General features: G+C 41.5%; 1 protein-coding gene across 1 annotated transcript in view; it reads left to right on the plus strand.

The window, feature by feature from the left end:
• LOC122348174 (cholecystokinin receptor-like) overlaps positions 1-23,176 on the plus strand; it is a 30,630-nt gene extending 7,454 nt beyond the window's left edge. Inside the window, exons 2-6 of the mRNA XM_043243449.1 lie at positions 262-510; positions 12,863-13,124; positions 16,758-16,882; positions 21,099-21,619; positions 22,291-23,176. Of these exons, the coding sequence (XP_043099384.1) occupies positions 262-510; positions 12,863-13,124; positions 16,758-16,882; positions 21,099-21,619; positions 22,291-22,383 (1,250 nt within the window). The 3' untranslated portion in view covers positions 22,384-23,176. The remainder of the gene's footprint in view (positions 1-261; positions 511-12,862; positions 13,125-16,757; positions 16,883-21,098; positions 21,620-22,290) is intronic.
• The last annotated feature ends 753 nt before the right edge of the window (positions 23,177-23,929 follow it).

Below are 23,929 nucleotides of genomic sequence, written 5' to 3' on the forward strand. Positions count from 1 at the left end.
CTTTACAGATTCCTCATGCGAAATCAAAAATGTCAATTTTTCAGGACCGTCTGCATTATTACTGGCCCTATGAAGAGATGATGCATGTAAACAGAACCCCCCCTCCATACACACACCATACAACACATATGCGAAAACAGATTGTTTAACACTTCTCTGTGAGTCATCCGTTTTTACAAATGAACTTTTCATATATAAAATTGGTGTCGTGAGAGAATGCATTGATTGCCTTGACCAAATCGGCCTTTTCTCTCTCCTCAGAAATGGACTCGGTGAGGATTATTCTTTACTCACTCGTCTTTCTCCTGAGTGTTTTTGGGAACCTGCTGATCATTGTGGTCCTAATGGTAAACAAGAGAATGCGGACCGTCACCAACTCCTTCCTGCTCTCGCTGGCTGTTAGTGATCTCATGATGGCCATCTTCTGCATGCCCTTTAATCTCATCCCCAGCCTGCTGGAGGACTTCATATTCGGAGCAGCGATGTGCAAGACAGTCGCCTATTTCATGGGTGAGGAGTGTTCAATTAAGCTTTCTCAAGTGGAAGATTCATGTTTGATTTTTTTTCTGCCAAAGCGTTGTTCAATAATGCTAAAGGCTAAAGCAAACTTTTACAGCTCCGACATAATTAACTAAAAAAGCTTGTAATCTTTCATTAATCCTGCGTTCATTATTATTATTCATTACGGAATCGTCTAACAACAGCAGGCAAATTCCACAAATTAATCATTGTTGTGATTTGAGCTTCGAAACAAGCCATCTTTGTCCACAACGGCAAAACAAATCCAACTTGTTCTGGTTCTTCAAATGTTTTGATCAAAAACTATGTATTTGGGAAAGTGCCGCACTGTTGTTGTGGCCGAGTGATGTTTTGGGAGAAAATAACATTCAAGGGCTCTTATGCCCCGTTGTAACATTGTGTGAGGGGCGGTGTGTCAGCTAGTGTTGCAAAGTAATTTACATGTAATTATGTTATTTATTTACAAAATAAATGTAACTGCAATCTGTTGCACAGCTATTAAGAAAAATGCATAATTGAATTACAGTTACTTATTATGTCAACCCTTACAAAGGGGGTTACATGCATATTTTGGCAGGCAAACTGAGTTGACATATTTCTTTTCAAAACTGCTTTAAAATAAGAGACACCAGTGTTTTAGGGGTTTAGAACACAGTGTTAAGGCATGCTTATTTGATAACTATTTGGGTTTATGTGCTTTATTTTTTAGAGCTAGTCTTCGCTAGTTAGCTGTATTTATTATAGTAAGTTATTTTTTAAACTAATCAAAATAACCCAAATGAATTAGAATGCACAATGAACGAACTATGATTTTTTTGTCTTTGCAAATAAACTCTTCATATAAAAGTTTAATATTTAAATACATTTTTAAATTGAAAAAAAAGATTTTACAACGGTAACACTTAATTGCCTATTACATCTACATAATTACACTACAGGCACTTCCATAGTTTACATGGCAAGTACATTTTGTTTCATGTCAGTACAACGGCTACCATTAAATACCTAATTAGATAATTACTCTGTATTATGACAAAATGCAGTGTTTAAAATAAAGTGTCACTGCACTTTCAGTGTGATAGTATTCCATCATTAGGTTGTGAAAGTGTCTGAACCACTGAATAGGTTAGTTTATTAGGATGTCTTCATCTATTGTGACAGCAAGCATAAATTGGACAAGCTGAAAATTGCTCTATGCATTAGGTTTAAAGCACTTAAATCATCACACAACAACTCTAGTTAAGCTCTCAGGGATCCCATAGCCCATCTCTTTTTCCATGTCAAAGCTTTCCGTTTGACCTTGCAACAGCGGATAAAGAGTCCATCTATTTCTGTCAAACAGAATGATGCTGTGAGTCAGTTCGGAAAGGAAGCGGAAGCTTAACATGTTTGAAGGTCAAAGTCATAAAGAACAAGCCGATGCTTGAATTTTTCTAATTACTGATTGATTTCAGGAAATGAACCACTGTGCATGCCTAGCATCTGAAAAACACGTCTTTACCATACTTAAATGAGTTTCTCAGATTTGTATATGTGTCTTACAGTTCAGTAAGCTTTAAATGAACAAAATGGTGGATAGCAGAAGCAGTCATTTTGAGCATTTTTTAGCTGCCATTTGTCTATTGTATGGTGAGCCACTTTAATTCGGACTTGATGTAGAGATGTTGCACTTTACTAATTAGCTAATTTGCTAATTAGTCATTAACTTTGCTATTTTTCACATTATGTCTCTTTCTCTTCTTTTCATGTTCAACATCATACTAACATCAATCCATATGAGATATACATTTTCCTGAAATCTGTGGGCGTCAGACTGAAAAGAAATGATTCAAACGGGCCAACAAGGCATAAGATCATTAAGCATTCTTGTCAAAGAACAAGCCTGTAGCAAGAAATGTAATTTTTCAATGCATTTCATCTCACTCTCATTCTGCTTTTTCTGCGCTAGACTCTTGACGATGGCGTACTTTATTTTTACTTGAAATTCTGGTTACCAGTTACATTCATTTTTAGATATTTATACGTGTTGCCAGAATACTTGGATCTGATTGGTCAAATGTCAATCTGCAGTCAATCCAGTGTCCCTGGCAACCAATCTCTTACACTCGGCTAGTTTCTCTCACATCACTCAGCAGTCTTTTTCTTCTCACATAATATTATAATTTCAATATTTCATGCTTATTTATTTACTCATTTGGTATCTGTGTAATAAGCGGGAAATGTACAGTCAGGTCATTATTACAAAATGAACCCCTTCGTGAGGAAGCGCAAATAAACAAGCTGATTGACGCATACATAGCGTTATGCATATTTATGAGTGTTCTATAATATTGCAGCAGAAGCTATAAGTCTGCGCAGCACAGCCTGGTCCTAAATCAGCATTTCGTCTCTGAATTTACTTGGCACTGAGCTGGACGGCAGTAAGTCATTCTCACTCTGCAAAGCGTTGGCCTTGAGTCAGAGGAAGAGCACGCCGCCTCTGTGAGAACATTCCATCACATTCTACAGCTCCGCTGGCATTCTGTGGCATTCTCTTGTGTTACCTTGCTCACTTTATTGCATTAATCTCAGAGTGCTTTGGGCTCCTGGTTTTAGTCAGCCACTGGCAATCAATGCACAAAACCATTATGAGCCATTGATTTCCTACCCTCAGTGGTCATATCTGCTAATGTCTACCCACAAGGAAGAAAATTACCTCAGAACACACATCACTGTCTGTGTGATTGGTAAATGTGGTTACAATGGCTGCAACATTTGTGTGTTTTAAGTGAGTTTTTTTTTTTTTTTTTTTTTTTTTTTTTTTTTTTATTTATTTATTTATATAGCACATTTCATACACAATGGTAATTCAAAGTGCTTTACAAAAGAGGAAATAAAATAATTGCAAGATTTAAATAACAATAAAAGAAATTAAAATAAAATAAAAACACTGATTTAAGATAAATTGAATTAAAAGCAAAAGAGATTGATTTAAAACAGTTTAAAATAAAAGAAGCAAAGTAGCACAGTTCGGACGCAGCACAGTGCTCATTCTGTAAATGCACAACTAAACAGATGAGTTTTGAGTCTGGATTTAAAAGTGACTAATGTTTCAGCACATCTGATCTCTTCAGGAAGCTGGTTCCAGATGCGAGCAGCATAATAACTAAAAGCAGATTCTCCTTGTTTGGTGTGAACCTTTGGTATTTCTAACTGACTTGATCCTAGTGATCTGAGTGGTCTGTTGGGTGTATAAATAGTGATCATATCTGCAATGTATTTAGGTCCTAGTCCATTGAGTGATTTATAAACGAGTAAAAGTGCTTTAAAATCAATTCTAAATGTCACTGGAAGCCAGTGTAAGGACCTGAGGACTGGTGTGATGTGCTCTGATTTTCTGGTTCGAGTCAGGATCCTGGCAGCAGCGTTCTGGATGAGCTGCAGCTGTCTGATGGTCTTTTTGGGAAGGCCAGTGAGGAGACCATTACAATAGTCCACCCTGCTGGTGATGAAGGCATGGACTAGTTTCTCCAGGTCTTGCCTGGGCACAAAGCATCTTATTCTTGCAATATTTTTTAGGTGGTAGTACGCTGATTTAGTCACTGCTTTGACATGACAGCTGAAACTAAGGTCGGTCTCTAGAATCACACCAAGATTCTTGACTTGCCTTTTGGTTGTTTGACCCCTTGAGTCAAGATATGCATTCACCTTGTGAACTTCATCTTTATTTCCAAATGCAATGACCTCAGTTTTCTCCTTGTTTAACTGAAGAAAATTTTTGCACATCCAACTGTTGATTTCATCAATGCATTGGCAGAGTGAGTCAATGGGGCTGTAGTCATTTGGTGATAAGGCTAGGTAAATCTGCGTGTCGTCAGCATAGCTGTGATAGGCAATTTGATTCTTTCTCATTATTTGACTTAGTGGGAGCATATACAGGCTAAACAAGAGCGGCGCAAGAATTGAGCCTTGTGGGACTCCACATGTCATGGACGTCCACTTAGACCTATGCTCTCCTATACTCACATAATACCCCTCCCCTCTAAATATGACCTGAACCAGTTTAGAGCCATTCCAGAAAAGCCGACCCAGTTTTCCAGTCTGTCTAGAAGAATGTTATGATCGACAGTGTCAAACGCAGCACTAAGATCTAGTAGTACCAGCACTGATATTTTACCAGAATCAGAGTTTAGGCGAATATCATTTATTATCTTAACTAACGCTGTCTCTGTGCTGTGGTGTGGTCTGAAACCAGATTGAAAATGATCCAGATAACCATTTGAGTTCAAGTAGCTGTTCAGCTGATTCAGAACTACCTTTTCAATGATCTTGCCTATGACCGGAAGATTTGATATCGGTCTATAGTTACTCAATATACTGTTATCAAGATTTCTCTTTTTCAGGAGGGCTTAACAACCGCAGTTTTCAGGGCGTTTGGAAAAGTCCCAGAAAGAAGTGATGTGTTCACCACTTCTAAGATGTCAGCTTTTAAACAGTCAAACACGCTTTTGAGAAAAGATGTGGGAGTGTGTCAAGACAGCAGGTTGAGGATTTTAGGTGCTGTACTACTTCCTCCAAAGTTTTGCTATCAATTGCTTCAAGAACACACATAGTGACTCCTTTTTGAGATTGTGGTTGAATCTGACATATCTCTACATCATCTGATGTTTTAATTGCCTTTCTGATATTTTCGATCTTCTCAGAAAAGAATGAGGCAAACTCATTGCATTTGCTGTCAGAAAGCATTTCACTGGGAATCTGACTTGGGGTTTGTCAGTCTCTCAACCGTAGCAAAAGAGTGCGGGTGTTGTTCAGGTTACTATTTATAAGGTTTGAGAAAACGTCTGTCGTGCTGTGGCTAATTCCACATTAAAAGCATGCAGGCTGTCTTTATAGATGCTATAGTGGATTTCAAGTTTTGTCTTCCGCCACGTCCGCTCAGCCTTTCTGCATTGCCTTTTCATGATCTGCACTGCTGTTGATTTTCTCCAACATGACTTTTGTCTGCCAGTCTTCTTACTGACTTTCACAGGTGCAATATCATCCATGACATTCTTAACTTTTGAGTCAAAGGACTCTAGGAGAAGATCAACGCAGTCGGCAGAAATGCTTGGCATTGAAGAAACAGCCTTCATAAATAGCACACTTGTGTTCTCATTAATGCATCTCTTTCTGACAGTGACAGATCTGGATTCAGTGTTAGCAGAGATCAATATATCAAAGAAAATACAGAAGTGATCAGACAGTGCTACATCCTTGATAACAATGGACGAAAGCTGTAAACCCTTACTGATGAGTAAATCTAGCGTGTGCCCATGGTGATGTGTAGGTCCATGCACATGCTGAATCAGCTCAAAAGTGTTTAAAACGGTTACAAATTCTTTTGTAGTTTTGATTTCTGCATTTTCTATGTGGATATTAAAATCCCCTGCAATCACAAAACAGTCAAATTCTGAACAAATCATTGATAACAATTCTGTGAACTCTTCAACAAAGGCTGGAGAATATTTTGGAGGCCTGTAAATAATGATAAACAGGATGCGTGGAGCACCTTTCAACACAATCCCTAGATATTCAAATGACAAGTACTGACCAAATGACACTTGTCTGCACTGAAAGACATCTTTAAAGAGAGCAGTAACCCCACCCCCTCTCTTGTCAACTCTGCAAACATTCATATAAGTGAAGTTGGGAGGGGCTGTTTCATTGAGCACTGTTGCACTGCAGCTTTCTTCAAGCCATGTTTCATTTAGAAACATAAAATCCAGATTGTTTGTAATTATTAAATCATTGATCACAAATGATTTGTTTTTTAGTGATCGAACATTTAATAATGCTAGCTTGATGGTAGTACTTTTTGTTTCTATAGAAGTCTGAGTTTGTTGTCTAATGGGCCGCAGATTAGATTTGTCAGCTGTACGCCTTGAAAAGGCCTTAGACTTTCTATCCTGTAATAAGACGGAGATAGTGAGAGACACACTGGGTTCCCGCTTGTTTTCTAAACATCCCTGAAAGTTTTTGCTGTAGTTGCGGGGACCCGAAACACATCACTGAGAGCTGTTATCAGTTGTTTTTGCTTTACCAGCTGCAGATGGAGGAGGGATGGCCTGGCGTTGTCGCAGCGGCCGAAGAGCTCTCGCTGGAGGAGGGTGAGCTGGGCCCAGCGGCCTTGGAGGTGGTGGTGCCCGCCGTTTTGTAGTTGATAACTGGGGGCTCGCAGCAAAGGAGTGGGAGAGTCTGGTTTTAGCCACCAGTTCCTCCATTTTTGTGAGAAGCTGAGAAGTGGCGATGCTGGAGAGAGGGATAATGTCTCTGGTAAACAGAGCATTGGTGTTTTCGGTGGCAGAATTATGCTGTCCTGGCTTCCTGGCTGATTACCAGAGAGTCGTCCTTCGGCTCTGAGTCCTGGAGCCGTTGTTGTGCGTCACATTGTGTCTGTGATGGGCTCTGCGGGCAGGGCTCAACCGTGATAGTGTCCACAAACAGTGCTTGTTGTGGCTCTGTGGTGTTTTCAGTGTCCTTGTGGGATGTGTCGACCAGATGATGACTCTGAGGCTGATATGAAGTCCTGTCGTCATCCATACTTTGTCCAGGTGTGTGTGTGCCATTCATGTTGAGTGGACTGGCACACTCTGCTGATGGATGACGGAGTGAAAAATAGATGTTGTCCTTTAACACTCTTGCACCAAGTTTGTTTGGGTGAAGGCCATCCAGTTTAAACAGTTGTCTGTGTCCCCAGAATAGATTGAAGTTGTCGATGAAGTTGACTCCTTTTTGACTGCAGGTTCTTTGTAGCCAAGTATTCAGTCCAAGCAACCGTGAAAACATGTTTGTTCCTCTTGCTGGGAGTGGTCCACTGATGAACGACTGGACTTCAACTCTTTGAAGTGTTTCGATAAGTTCACTGAAGTCCTCTTCAGGAGTTCTGATTGCTCCTTACGAATGTCATTCTTCCCCACATGGATGATGACTCGTTTTGCATTCTTGTGCTTCATTAGAACGTTCTGAAGTCCATTGTTTACATCAGAGACGGTCGCTTGAGGAAAGCAGCATGTAGTTGTCGTTCTGCTCCTGACGTTTCTGATAATGGAGTCTCCGACTATCAGAGTTCTGGGCTCGGCTGCTCTGTGATCTGAACGCCGCTGTCTGCTCGACCTTGAGCGCCTGTTTGTAGCGGTGTTAGCTACTAGCTGATATGACTCCTGCTCAGTCACTTTCGGGGATTCCTCACCCAAATTCGTTAAAAATTCAAATCTGTTCTCGAGCTGTACAGGGGGTGGTAAAATACCAGTTTTTCCAAGCCTTCTCATGGCCATGTCTGGGGTAGATGATGCCACAGCGGCAATATGAGATACTCGTGACAGTCTGGTGTCTCGAGTGCCTTTGGGTCTCGCTCCCTGTCTTTGCCACTGATTTGTGTGTTGATCAGCTTTAGCTTGATTCGCTACATTTATATACTGTCGAGATTGATTCGATTCACAGGACTCACCGGCTATGGGCTGAGGGGGTCCGTGATGATCTGCTGTGTGATCTGCTTGTTTTGGGAGTCCAGCAAGTAACTTCGTTTCAAGAGCCACAATCCTTTGTAGCAGTCTGTGGCAGTTTGTGCAGCAAGTAGATTCCAGAAGAGGCATTTTCTTTCTTGTTTGTTGAAGATAGGAAGCTGTGTTTTCCCGTCTCCGGAATGTAAGCTGCTAGCAGCGGGAGGCAGATAATCTAGTTCTTCGTAGTAGCTATTATTGCAATCCCGAAAGTTTTTGCCAAATATGTGTTGTTTGAGCACTGTGCTATATGCTGAAGTTAAAACTTAGTAAAATCAGAAAAAAAAGTAGATAAAAGTAGATAAAAAGAAGCAAAGCGCGGAGCAGTAAGCAAGAGCGTCCGAACAGTCGCAAGCCGGAAGCAAGAAGTTTTAAATAAGGCATCATTCTCGGCCGGCGTGAATTTCTTTGTGATGAAAATTAGATCTGGAATACATCTGGGAGCACAGAATGCAGACAATATATCTTGGTAATGTGAAGAAAATCACTTAAAAGTTTCTCTAACCGAAGAGGAAAAAAAACAGTAAACAGCAGTTCTATGTGAAACTTAATAGTTTCAGACGGAATAAAGTCGACTGTTGACCGTTTAACCGCAGAAGAGCTTCAGAGATTCGTCTTTTCTGAAAAGTTCTTAAACATGTCACGCTGCACTGAACATTTCCCTGAAGGTCTGCTTTGAAAAGCTCGCTGTGTGTGCGGCCTTGGCAAATACAGGCAGAGAGGATTTATCAACCGCTGTATATATGAAACAAAGTGGAGCGGATCTAAAACCCAGGGTAGAGCACAGACAATGAACAAGAGGCCAATACTCTGCAATAATAACTTCTTGTAGACACCACGCACAGCATAAAACAACGTATTTGCAATTGCACCCAGTAAACTGTTTGGTGCTCCCGCACTGCATCTTGCTTCTTTTGGACTAGAAAGAAAAAACATCTAACGAGAGTTTAGGAAATTCACTTGGGTAATCTCAGTCGGTTTGAAATCCATCTGCCCAAGTGTTACCCTAAAGTCGCTGGATAATCAAGGTTCTGCAGCAGTAGCCCTGGTTTCTCATTAGCACAACATGATGAAATAAGTGCGGCAAAACATTGGCATAAAACATTCTTGTTCGGTGAAAAATACTTCGATACTTCAATACTGTGTGTGTGTGTGTGCATGTTTATATAGGGGAATGCATCAAAACTATTTGTAAAGAGTGCCAGAGCGGAATGTAGCAAACACTGCATAATATACATATTCATGTATGCAAACCCCATTAGCTGCAGTTCTCAATCCAGGAGGTTCCATAAGCCTTGGTATTTGAATCTGATGAAATTAGCAGAGGTATTGTCACGTTCCCCGGACTTTGTTATTGTTTTCGTCTCGTGCCATGTGTTCCCTGTGCCCTGCCTTTCCTCCATGTTAATTGTATGATTGTCTGCAGCCGTGTCTCGTCAGTGTTGTCAATTACCTCGTGTATTTAAGTCCTGTGTTTTGAGTTCTGTTTGTCCGAGCGTCAAGGTCCCTACCCGATGTTGATACCCCTGTGTTGATTCTGCCTGCCTGCCTGCCTGCCTGTTCTACCTGCCTGCCTTTTTTGTATCTTTGTTACCATTTTGAAATTAAATCCATTTACGTTTATTTTACGTGTCGTGCACTTCGTCCCGCGAAAGCGCAACCGTGACAGAACGCTCGGACCTCAAAAAAAGTAAATAGCGGCGTATTTTCCCCCTTATTTTTTGTTTTTTGTTTGTCATGTTTGCCCAGTTCAAAGACCCAAACTTCCTCATCCGCCTGCTGGAGCAGGGGGATTGCTCTCTCGAGGACTACACCGAACTGTTCCTCGAACTGGCCAACGACTCCCGCTACCCGGACTGCTCTCTGCTCGAACTCTATTTCCGTGGACTTAACACCTCCAGCCAAGCGCAGCTGTCCGGGAGCGGTCCTCGAGAGAGCCTCGCCGCATACGTCGAGTGGGTGCTGGTGTCCTGCAAATCAACCATGATGGTTGCGCCTGAGGACAACGACACCAGCCCCACTCCAGATCCAGAGCCTAGCTCAGCCCTTCACCGCATGGTCGAGCCCCAGCCTGAGCCCACCGCTGACACGGGGGCGGAGTCGAGCGCGACCACGGACCCATCGCCAGAGAGAGCGACAGAGCCGTGGAGCGTAACAGGACCCGAGCCGTATACGCCAGACCAGGTGCGCGAGCCAGCAACGGAGCTCCTCGCGGTGGAGACAGCCGACTGCGAGGAGAGGCGCGGGTGGAGCTCCGCCCACTACACATCGGCTGAGGATGAGCTGATCATCCACCTGGGGCTGCTGGATCTGCAAAGGGAGCTGGATGATGTAGACTTGGACTTGGACTTAGACTGGACACCTCCCCTGTATCCTGAGTTCCTGTTCCCGTTCAGCTACCCAGTAAGCCCGCTGGTTCCGCCCAGCCGTCCCGTTAGCCCGCTGGTTCCGCCCAGCCGTCCCGTTAGCCCGCTGGTTCCGCCCAGCCGTCCCGTTAGCCCGCTGGTTCCGCCCAGCAGTCCCCGTTAGCTCGCTGGTTCCGCCCAGCCTTCCCGTAAAGCCCGCTGGTTCCGCCCAGCCTTCCCGTAAGCCCGCTGGTTCCGCCCAGCCGCCCCGTTAGCTCGCTGGTTCCGCCCAGCCGTCCCGTTAGCTCGCTGGTTCCGCCCAGCCGCCCCGTTAGCTCGCTGGTTCCGCCCAGCCGCCCCGTTAGCTCGCTGGTTCCGCCCAGCCGCCCCGTTAGCTCGCTGGTTCCGCCCAGCCGCCCCGTTAGCCGCTGGTTCCGCCCAGCCGCCCCGTTAGCCCGCTGGTTCCGCCCAGCCGTCCCGTTCTGTGCCCGCGCGCCACGGCTCCCTCCAGTGCCCGCGCCACGGCGCTCCTCCAGTGCCCGCGCGCCACGCGCGCTCCTCCAGTGCCCGCGCCCGCGGCGCCTCCCTCCTGTGCCCGCGCCCGCGCGCTCCGTCCCGCTTCTGTGCCCGCGCCCGTGCGCTCCGTCCCGTTCCTGTGCCCGCGCCCTGTGCGCTTCCTCCAGTGCCGCCTCAAGTTTTCCCACCCTCCCACCCTTGCCACACCACGCCGATGGATCCCAGCAGCCCCTGCGCTCATCCTCAGCTCACCATCCGGAGCTCGCCACGGGTCTGCCGGTCTCCATCGCCGTCGAGGTGAAGGATCCTCGCCTCGCCGTCCTGCCTCCGAGACCCAGACTCCTCCTCGGCTCGTAGACCCGTCGGCTCCCCCTGGGCTCCTAGCTCCCTCCTCTACACCGTGGTCCGTCAGTCCACCAGCTCCACCAGGCTCCATCGTCCCTCCGGCTCCGCCTTGGTCTGTCGTCGACCATCCGTCGCCTCGGGATTCTCTCCTCCGGCCGCCTCGTCCCTCCATCCCACCGGCTCTGTCAGGCTCCTCCTTCCCTCCGGCTTCACCTCAGTCCTCAGTCGCTCTGGCTCCGCGCGTCCTTCCCGTCCCCGTCTCCGTGTCAGTCGCCGAAGCCTGCGGCGTCGCCTTGGACCTCCAGCGCCTCGACGTCACCCTGGCTCTTCGGCTCTCCGTCTCTGCCTCAGTCTCCTCCACCACCTGCTCCGCCGCCGTCGGTCGGCCCCATGGAGTCGATGGCTGCTCCTCCTCCATGGCTCCTCCCTCCGTCGGCTCCACCTTGGACCACCATAGCTGGGCTCTGGATCTCCTCCTGCTCCGGACTCCTCCTGTCTCCTTCCTGGCTCCTCCCTCCGTCGGCCCCACCGTGGACCACCATAGCTGGGCTCTGGATCTCCTCCTGCCCGGACTCCTCCTGTCTCCTCCCTGGCTCCTCCCTCCATCTACACCTCCTTGGACCCTTCTGCCTTCTGCCTGCCCCATCCTGGCTATCCGTCCTCCACCAGAACCTCCTCCCAAGACCCGGTATCCCCAAATCCTAGTCATCTTGGTTTTTGTTTGTGTTTGTTTGTTACCCTTTAGGTGCGAGGACGCACCTTCCGGGAGGGGGGGGTAATGTCACGTTCCCCGGACTTTGTTATTGTTTTCGTCTCGTGCCATGTGTTCCCTGTGCCCTGCCTTTCCTCCATGTTAATTGTATGATTGTCTGCAGCCGTGTCTCGTCAGTGTTGTCAATTACCTCGTGTATTTAAGTCCTGTGTTTTGAGTTCTGTTTGTCCGAGCGTCAAGGTCCCTACCCGATGTTGATACCCCTGTGTTGATTCTGCCTGCCTGCCTGCCTGCCTGTTCTACCTGCCTGCCTTTTTTGTATCTTTGTTACCATTTTGAAATTAAATCCATTTACGTTTATTTTACGTGTCGTGCACTTCGTCCCGCGAAAGCGCAACCGTGACAGGTATGTCCCCCTAAGTGGGAATGCTTGTGAGAAGATCTCTTGTGCATAGCAACATAATCATAAAATACACAATCCCTAGAAATACATGATGCAATACGGACTGGTGTAGAACTGAAGGTTAATACTGTACCATCCCATTTTATCCAGCAATGACTTCTGTAACAGTATGCAAAGTCAATATATTTTTCTATATTTATACATTATGTAGACTGATATACGACTTTACATATTTACCTTATTTATTAATTTAGCGAATGCAGACTGCATGGCTAGGTCTCAATTAAAACATCAATAATTATGAGGTGTGTTCCGATATTTTAAAAGTACCTTAAAGATACATATTATTACTCAAAGTGTACATATTATACCTTTTAAAAGAGAACCACCCCAGTAACAACTTTTTTCTGAGAGTTTAGACAAATATTTTACATCGTAAGCTTAGATAAGCTTATATGTAAATATAACTAATTCCCTTCCCTTGTCTACATTCACTTCACAGGTATATCTGTAAGCATCTCCACTTTCAGTCTGGTTGCCATTGCCATTGAAAGATACAGTGCCATTTGCAACCCGTTGAAGTCCAGGGCCTGGCAGACCCGTTCTCATGCCTATAAGGTCATTGCTGCCACATGGGTGCTATCTGTGGGAATCATGGTGCCCTATCCTGTGTTCAGTATACTGGTGCCATTCAACAAGCCAAACAACATCACAGCTCACATGTGCAGGCTCGACTGGCCCATCAGCCAGGTGGAACAGACTTGGTGAGTTACAATTATTACGTTACAATTTTTCTGTTATACTGTATTAAGGCCACGACACACTAAACCAATGACACTGACTGGGAAGACTACAGCCAAAGGCCAGCTGAAGTGTACAATCTATGTCTGCGTGAGAGGAAATAACCAGCAGGCAGTAGTAGTCTATATTTGTCATTCAAAAAGAACAATACAAACGGCAAAGTGTGTACCATTTTGGGAATCATTCGTTATGAATCTTATTATGAATCTCGTTAATCACTTTCTTCATTCTAGATGGCCATGTCATATTTGACATAGTATTGGATATTCTCAGGTAAAATGACATAAAGTTAGAAGATCTTCTGGGCATGTTCACATGACTTTGTCATTTGATGGCTTAACCTTTGCTTTTCTAGTGCTCTGGTTTGCTAAGATCAATGGCAAAACAGAGGGATCTTTCCCACTGACTCTTGACGGCATGAAACACATCACAAAAACTAAGCTTACAGACACTCAGCGTTGGCCAGCCGTTGGGTTCGGTGTGTCGCTGCCTTTATTTGATGATTTAATGCTGCTCCTGGAGGGCTCCTTTCCTGCAGAGTTTAGCTAACACCTGCTCAAATACACCTGAAGACCTTGATTAACTGGTTTCAGGAATATTTAATTAAGGATGATGCTAAATTCAGCAGGAAGGCATGGTGCGTTCAAGCCCTTCTGGGACGTTTGTGTTTACAAGTTGGAAAGTTGCAATTATGACATCAGTTGCATTCAAATTACTTTGGTCAGAGAAAATTTTCTACATAAAAATACAGCAAGATTTTTTAGCTCTACTTCTACAAAATGATTACAGTATGTGCATCAGATTTGTTCTTTTAATGTGCATTCAATTGATAAAGGTGGTTTGAAATATATTGTTATACATTAATTGTGCCATACTGTAGTAATTAGTGTTCACAAATTATCTAGTGTTATAAAAAAAAATTATCATCAGTTATTATAGTGCAGCCATTGTGTCTGCCGTGCTTCTCACTAACATGCTGCAATTAGAAAAACTAACGACTTTTTCCCACTCATAATTATAACTTTATGGTGGAGTTAAGTTGCTTTTGCACTTTCAATAGCCACTATAAGTAACTTTGCAACTGCATGTCAGCTATTATTGGTAGTAGACTGCAGCTAAAGGAAAGTTTGTAGAATTTTATAGAATAAATTATATCTCTGTCACATACTGTGTACAAATGTATACTGATATCTATCTATCTATCTATCTATCTATCTATCTATCTATCTATCTATCTATCTATCTATCTATCTATCTATCTATTCTTTTTTTATTTTATAACATACAGCCTAGTTAAGTAACATGGCACAACCAAGAAAGGGACGTTCCTTGAAAACATGATTGCAAACTTGACATTATATACAAGAGTTAAAATTCGTAGTTAATATATATTTTAGTTCGGTATTTGAATTTCTAGAATTTATTTGAATGTACTTCATTTGGTTAATGAAAATCGTTCCGAAAAAAGATCACAGACATGCATATGCAACACACAGAGCACCATTTTTTTATTTTTTGTTAATGAATCATTCACGCTTTTGAATGATTGACTCAACGATTCAGTGGTCCATTCATAACGTTCAGACACTTGCTTTCTTCTATATTTATAATAAAAATATGAATGTACTGTCATAAATGCATCAAATGTTAAAATCTGTCATGAAAGATTATGCATGCATTTAATACAGTAAGGGGAGAACCCCCTTTAAATAGATCAAACAACTTGGAAACAATATCAAATGTCATTTCTCAACAAGGAAATTGTGGCCAGTGAAAAAGCAGTGTGGCTAGTAAATTCGGAAAGCCACTGACCACAGTGGCTGGTGAAGCCCTGTGTGCAGTATATGTGCAATTCTATACAGAAAGTGTATGAGTGAAAAGAAAAAAAAGTTCAAAAAGCAGTCCCTGCTGAGACAGAGAATACCACTCTGTATAGCAACGACAAACGGCGTGACCAAAATAGAACTAACTACCGTAACCCAGAGCCTGGAAATTCATGCTGCTTTAAGCTGGTCTGTAAGCAGGTGTCCTGCTGTCAGGACTCAGCTCTAAATAAGTTCAAAATGCATAACAAGAGCAATTAAATCTCGTTCATTAACTGTGATGCTGTGACACAGACCTCTGTAGCATTCATGATCTCTCTCTGTTCAGACATTCATGTCGGATGCATCATATCAGTCAACAAGAGCTTCACACAAATCACAGCCTGCTGGTTCAAGTCATGGTCAGAGGCTTGGCTTAGAGGGCTGTTGAGCTCCAGGGGGCTTGGATTTGTGACTTTCATAATATAACTGTAAAAACAGGCAAAGTGCCCTTGATGAGTCTCAAAGCTGCAACTTGTTTTTGCATTTTATCAGGATTGATTAAATGACACATACTCCAGCAGCTAATAGAGAGTGTATCACCTTTTGAACCTACTAGCAGGCCTATATATATATATATATATATATATATATATATATATATATATATATATATATATATATATATATAATAGAAATATAGCTAAATGAAAACAAACAAACACAACACACAGGTAAATATCACACATTATAATTAGTTTTGCATAAAAAGGTGCTTCCCAATATCACACGCTTGTCTCTTACAACCACTTCCTGGTTGGATTAGTATTGCTTTTATTGCTTTTGTGCTGGAGCTTGTAATGAATTTGAAAGCCACACAGGAAACAAGAGGAGAGAAAAGTGTCTTTGATATGAGATAAGTGCAGCATGGAAAGGAGCTGCAAGCACAAAGCTGTCTGATAGATGAAAAAGATCAGAGGAACGGACTACCGGAGATGCTTTCAGGGAACACTCCCACGTTGTCATTTGAATATTATAAAATGACATCATATTATGGGGTAGAGCTTTTTAATTTAAACTTTGACATTCAATTGTATTGCTTTGTCCCACTGTATGCCAGAACTGACCATCTGCTCATAAATAGTATACCAAATAAAAATGATATGCAAAAATTGACTTTTGGCGTATATATTACACACACGTGTTCGACGTTTCACAAGCATATGATATGAAATTTGCTGGCGTGCATATGATACACAGTTTTCACATACTTATGACAAGCACCTACCCCACAACCCTGATCCTACTCATAACGTAGCGTACACAAGCCGTTTTTGCGTATCTATACCACAATTTATCTTTTTTATGCACACAATCATGAGATTGTGTAGTTAATCATTTAAATAGTCAAAAGCTAGTTAAACAACAATAATATTACACCATTACACTGAAAATAACCACTATAACATTTAGTAATATTCTGTGACTGTTATCATTGTATATGATACTGCTCATCCAGGTACCTCTTTTAACTACAGGTTAAAGAGATTTTAAAATTAATTTCACACACCTCCAAATTTCAACTGAACCTTCTTTGATCAATACACTAAAACATACCAGGACTGTGTTGTAAGCCTATTAGAGAGCATTGTTGACAATCTTCTTAAGTGTACCATTCTTTTAGAAAATGCAGCTCAGTACAGTATTACCAGACATTTTGCAATATTTAGGTTTCATCATCTGTACACACTATTTTTCACTGACCGATATTTTCTCTCTCTTTCTCTCTGTTAGGTACGTCTTGTTGCTTTTCATTCTGTTCTTCATCCCAGGTGTGGTGATGATAATTGCCTACGGTCTCATATCCAGAGAACTTTACAGAGGGATTCAGTTTGAACTGGAGCAGAAGAAAAACTGTGGTATGAACCATTTTTGAAAGCCCTTACACCACAATTTCAGTTAGCCCTCAAAGCAGAGTTGCCTGAGGCATGCCTGTTTACTTCAATAAACTGGACTAAACTGGATTAACACCTGGAAAATGTTGTAACGGTGTAAGTGCTGCGACTGAGGTAGCAGTTTTTTTTCCCCCATTCTTAAATGCTTGACACTCTTTTCCCTTCTCTCTGTTTGTGAGAGAGGCTGCTTGACCCATGTCGCTTATGGTGAAGACTGAGTGCGTTAAGGTCATGTTGAGTACCTCCCTGGGCACTAAGGCTGTTTGTGCACCGATGTGCTGAATGGAAATTCTCTAAGGGACAAGCTTTAGACAACTTCAGTGAGGTGGAAAGAGGTACTTCTGAGGGCATTTCTGTTAAAGACCTCCGCAGGTAGCATTTATCAGAAGTATTTTTTTAAAAAGCACTATTTGTACCTGTCTTGCACCATAGCTGTGATCAAATAAATGAGGCTGAATAAAGACAAAGAGAGCAAATAGTGAAGTTACTGCTTTGGAGAACTGAGAGTAGGGACATGCAGAAGGTCTTACTTATTTAAACAGGATACTGGTTATACAGGTTGTTATTTGCACTACTCCCTTGTATCAGGTGCATGCAGAGTGTTACAAGATACAGTTTCTATAAAAATGAGCCAATGCATCCTCCTTATGTCGTTGTGCTCTGCCAAACCTACTTCATGCCATCTGCATTAAACGGCAGTGTTGAGCTGTCTGAAGTGTCTGTGGACATCGCAATGAACAGGTTATGATCTCAGGTCATGATAGTAAATAATTAAAAATAAAGTCAAAATATAATGTGCACTCTACTCATGCAACACTGCAAACCTGCAGCTCAGACGTTTGTATATTTTATTTATATATGCAACTTTATCGAAACAACATACAAAAAAGCTGTGTTTTTAATACACGATTTTACTAAAAACTACTAATTTTCAGCTGATTAATAGCCAACAAAGTATTTGTTAAATTTTGTTATTGTGTAGGATAAGGGGTGTGGAATATATGCTCCAAGTACTAATAAATAATCAATATGTTATACTAATATGCAACTAATTAACAGTAAGAATTATGTTCCTGTACTATAGTGTTTCCGTTTTTTGTAATAAATGTGACCTGGACCACAAAACCAGTCATAAGGGTCAATTTTGTAAACATTTTCAAAACATCATCAAATAAGCTTTCCGTTGATGTATGGTTAACATTGAGAAAACTCTCCTTCAAATTAGTTTTCAGCATTGCGTACTACTTTACCAATTAAAAATTATGTTTTTATATATTTACAGTAGGAAATTTACAAAATATCTTATAATAATTTTGATCCATACAATGGCTATTCCTACGTGACTTAACACTGGTTTTGTGGTCCAGGGTCAAAAATTATTCATGACATATATGTCCAAAAATGCATATACACGCACACATATTTGTATAGACTATATAGACTTACCAGCCATGTTATTACAGTAAGTACACCTTTCCGGTACCGGACTCTTTGTGGCTGTGTGCTGGAAACATTCCTTAGAGATTTTGTTCACGCAGTTGCTGCAGATTTGTCAGATGCACATCCATGATGCGACTCTCCTGTTCCACCCATCGCAAAGGTTGGTGACTGGTTTGAGGCCAATTTAGTGTAGTGAACTCATTGTCATGTTCAAGGAACTAGTTTGAGACGGTTTGAGCTTTATGACATGGCACATTATTCTGCTGGAGGTAGTTATAAAACGGTGAGTACACTGTGGTCATAAAGGGAAGGACATTGTCAGCAACAATACTCAGGTTGGCGGTGGTGTTTAAACAATGCTCAGTTAGTACTGAAAGTGTTCCAAGAAAATATACCCTGCACCATTACACCACCATTGCCTGAACTGTTGCCTGAACAAAGCAAGGACGGTGTCTTTGCTTTCATGTTGTTTACACCATATTCTGAGCATACCAGAAGCAAACATTATCTTGTATTGTATTGTATTGTCATTTTCTGTGAGAATTGTAAGTTCGGGTTCTTAGATACCAGACAGGAGTTGCACCCAGTGCAGTCTTCTGCTGCTGTAGTCCATCTGCTTCAATGTGTTGTGCTGTTGCCCAAGATTCAATGTGTTGTGCATTCAGACATGCTCTTTTACATACCTCGGATGTAACAGTTCAAAGAAGTCTGGCCAATTTCCTGACTTCTTGCCCATAGAAGTGCCGCTCACTATATTTTCTTTATTTAGGACATTTCTCTGTAAAACCTAAAGATAGTTGTGTGTGAAGATCTTAGTAGTTCATAAGTTTGATATACTCAGTCCAACCCACCTGGTAGCAACAAACAAGCCAAATTCAGTCACTTAAATCATCTTTTGTCCTCTGCACAATCTAGAATTAAACTGCTGGTTTTGTCTGGCCAGAGGAGAACGGCAGCCTATTTTAACACTATTTCCCTGTTTACAACCCAAATTCCATTCTTGCCTGATATAGGTTTCCAGCTGCTGAAGAGTTTTTGGTTGTCTAGAGGCAGGCTAGTTCAGCACCCGGACTCTTCTACTATGAAACCATGCTGTTGTTATAGTTGCTTTGCATTTTCGTGCTGAAATACACAAGGCTGAAATAGACGCCATCTGGAGGGGAGCATTTGTTGCTCTAAAACCATTATATACCTTTTAGCATTTATAGTGCCTTCCAAAACATTTAACCTGCCCATACCGTATATGCTTGTGCACCCCCATACCCTCAAAGATTCTGGCTTTTGAACTGAATGTTGACAATACGCTGGAAGATCTCCATCCTCTTTAGCCTGAGGGATACAGCATCTGATTTTGTGTTTAAAAAACAATGGTTTTTGAAAATATTCCTGGGCCTGTTTAGTAATGTCAATGACAAAATCATGTCAATGATTGATGCAGTGTTGGCATTCAACAAAGGTCTTCACCCTCTTTATGGTTTGTTCATTTTCTCCACAGCTAAAGAAACTCTTAAGTCTCTTAAAAGTCCTCATCCTTAACCTCCTTTAAGGGTTAAGGTGCTTTCTGAATTACTTTTTTACTTTATCTTTCCTTAATTTTAAGAGGATTTTTTTTTTAATTGTGTTACTAGGAGCAACACTTAGCACTAAGATTTGTCATGAATATGGGTCCTGATGCCAGTTAACTTAATTAGTGTCTAGATGTTCTCCCAGCTGAATCTTTTCAAAATTTCTTGCATTTGCAGCCCTTTGTTGGTCTCGTTCCAACTTTTGAGACCTCTAGCAGACATTCAATTTGAAATTAACTTAGTGGATAAAAGTATAATATTTATTTAATTATTTGTTATGTTCTATTGTAAATAAAATATTGGCTCATGTGATTTGAAAGTCTGTCAATGTTCATTTTATTAAAATTAAAAAAATGCCCCAACATTTTCGGAATTTGAGTCGTAATACTGTGAAGCTGCTTTGACACAAACTACGTTGTAAAAATATATCATTAATAATTAATCATTTAGCCTCATGTCATTTCAAACCTGTTAAAGCTTCACTCATCCTTGGAACGCAACGGTATTTAGGATGTAAACCTAGATGCTTGTGACTGTCCCATTGACTGCCAAACAATTTCCACAGTCAAGCTGCAGATAAGTATGAAAGACATGGTGGGAATGTTACATATGCCATCAGTGGTTCAACAAGAATACTTTTTGTACAGAAAGAAAACAAAAATAATGTGTTTAAATTAACGTTTCGGAAGTTAATGTAGCGCCATTTTGTGCTTTATCCGGTGGACGCTATTCACGTACACAGTTCTGTGTTAGACGCAATGGAAAGATATCTCTTGTATGCGTATTAATGCTTTGATTTGTACAAACATCTTTACATTGCTTCTAACACTGAACTACTGTAAGTACATGAATAGCGTCCACCGGATGATCTGCAAAATGGCACTACGGAGAAATCACAGTGCCAAATTGCACCAATTCTTTGTCTACAAAGTTTTCTCTTAGCTTTATATTATTGTTGAACTACTGATGACAGATGTTGCATTTAGATGACGTCTTTCATACTTTTCTGCCCCTTGACCGTCATAATTGTTTGGCAGTCAATGGGACAGTCACAAGCTTCCCGGTTTTCATCCTAAATATTACAAATAGCTTTTAGGGGTTTGGAACGACATGAGGGTGAGTGATTAATGTTCATTTTGGTGTGGAGTAACCCTTTAAACGTCTTTTGTGTGCAGGTGTAAAGAACGGGTTGAATGGTGCACTGTCTCCTGGCCATGATGAGAGTGATGGATGCTATATCCAAGTCCCAAAGAAGCCCCCAGCTATGGAACTTTCTGCTCTGACCACCTCCGGCACCATCAAGGCAGACCGTCCACGGAGCAACACCTCAGAGGAAAAGCTCATTGCCAAAAAACGAGTGATCCGAATGCTGATTATTATAGTTGCCATGTTCTTTATATGCTGGATGCCTCTATACTCTGCTAACACCTGGAAAGCTTTTGACCAAAAGTCGGCCCAGCGCGCACTTTCTGGAGCTCCCATCTCCTTCATTCAGCTGCTGTCTTATACTTCAGCCTGCGTCAACCCTATCATCTACTGCTTCATGAACACCCGCTTCCGGAAGGCTCTCTTTGCCACCTTTGAGTGTTGCAGGCGCCCGTGCCACAACCGGAAGAAGAAGAGGGAAGGTGATGATGAGATCACTGGAGTCACAGGAGCCTCCATAACAAAGTTCAGTTATACCACCGTTAGCACGGTAGGACCGTGTTAGCATTAGCAACGCAGGCCTCTCCAGTTTCATCCATGAGCTGTGTGCTTGTGACATGCACTGAGTTCAGATCACCAGATGTGTTCTTCTTTTTCATGGTGTCAACATGCTTTGTCCGATGTGTCAGTGTTCATTTTTATTTGGAAAAGAATACCTCATTTGTCTGGTCTTTCTGCCCAAAGTTGGTGTGTCAGTGGTAAACTGTCTTTCTATGGTTGTGTCTTTATTTATAGCATTGTGATACAATCAAAAGTTGTGGTGCACGGGACAAGCAAAGATGTAGCTATATTTTTATTGTGTAAGACTTTTCAGAGGAATCTTATCATGCATGGGAAGTGTTCATAGAGAATACCATAGAAATTGTATCTTTGATGTTATAGAACCAAATATTGCATGTTGCATGATCAAACACAAGACTACTCTTGTAGCTTTTTGGCTACAAAATGGTACATTTTCTTGTCTATTTTGAGTCTTGTGATGTATCATCATTTTTTGTTCTCTGTTTTGTTTTATGACCGTATCTTTGTCTTAATGAGCTTTCTTAAATGGCACAACTGAGTCATTCTTTTGTGTATTCTGATAATAAGAACATCAGATGGTTTTGTAGGAGACGATGTTTAATTTGTGCTCCTTCTTTTCTGATGCACATCTACTACAAGTTATCCTACATGAAGATGTATCAGGTGGGCAAGGCAATTCAGTCGTCAACGGAATCAACCAACTCTTGGAAGTCTTCACCCCAGTTGAAGTGATGCCATGGTCAATACTGCCAAGCTGCATGCCAGGTTGGAATTTTAATGCCCTGGCAGTGGAGATAATGATTTAAATGGAAATAATAAACTGTAGAGGGAAGTTTGATGTAATAGCCTTGGAGGCACTAATGTTGTTTGTATGTTCTAACACACATTCTCACTAAAACACACACACAAAAAAAAAAAAATCAGTTTATCTTAAATTGCAATTGCTCTAATCGATTTCTTCCTTATTGCTGAAGCAGATGAGACACCTGGGATATTCGGCTTCTCGCCTTGCCCCAACAAACCCTTTCTGAATATATGAAAGGAGAGCTAAGCTCTTGTTTGTGCTGAAATTAATTTATTCAGTGGTTCATGCTAAACATGAAAGCTGGATCTGCACAGCGAAACCAAGCGTTTTAAAATTCATCCTCAAAAGGATGAAGCGCACATGAGATGTTTGTGTGCTTGTACTTGGTTCATCTTGTTATCCATTGGATTGTTGAAATGCCTGAATGCCCATATTTTATACAAGTATTGGCAGCAGGGTTATTACAGTTGACTACAAAGTAAAAAAAATAAAACCCTTAAAAACATTTTTGTCACTTGTCACAAATGAATGTTAACTGAAATAAAATTTCAAATTCCGGTTACACTTTATTTTGATAGTCCACTTTTGACATTGTACTAACTAACTTTGAAACTACATGTCAACTAAATGTGCACTAATTCTCATTTATTTACAAATGCTTGTGTAGTAACTCTCAGAGTAGACTGTTAGGGTAGGTTTAGGGTTAGTAGAATAAATTGACATTCATCGCAAAGTTTCTCATAGTCAGTATGTTGTAGACCCCTCAAAATAAAGTGTTAGAAGATATTAAGCAGGAAGTCTACTAATACTCTAATGGCTGCTAATTGACATGTAGTTGCTAAGTTACTGTTAGTAGAATATCTAAAGTGGACTAGCGAAATAAAGTGTTCCAAGGCAAAAAAACTTCCAAAAACTACACCAAAAATCACAAAATCTTTACAATATAATGAAAACAGAATAATATAAAATATATTCAAAATATTACTATAACCAGTTGATGGCAGTTGAAAATATGGCCTATTAAAATGGTTGTTGTTTTTCAAATGATTTTGCAAATGACACTTTAACCTTTACACTTTACCAAAATTTTGTAGAACAGGAGAGCTGTACAGTGGCTAAACGCTTTTTTATTTGAATTATCCAGATATATCAGCATCAGAATGCAGGTCAGAACCTGTTTACTTACGTGTACCTTTATCTGCCTACATAAATATGAAAATAGCATACGATTATTATTGAAAGAAGCATTCTTTCTCTCTCTATGTTTCTCCTTTCTTCCCACCTTCTCCATGACTTTAGGGGGTCAGCACCAGAATTCATAGCTTCATAATTTGTTTATGTGCCCCCCGGGACATACAGTGAGCAAGTATTTCAGTGCTCACACATTGCCCAACCTTCTTACCTCTTTTATTTCCGTCTGCTTCTCTCCGCGATTATCACTCCCTTCTTGCACTTTTTCATTTCATCGATCAG

This window comes from Puntigrus tetrazona, chromosome 7 (assembly GCF_018831695.1).
Source record: "Puntigrus tetrazona isolate hp1 chromosome 7, ASM1883169v1, whole genome shotgun sequence".
Lineage (NCBI taxonomy): Eukaryota > Metazoa > Chordata > Actinopteri > Cypriniformes > Cyprinidae > Puntigrus > Puntigrus tetrazona.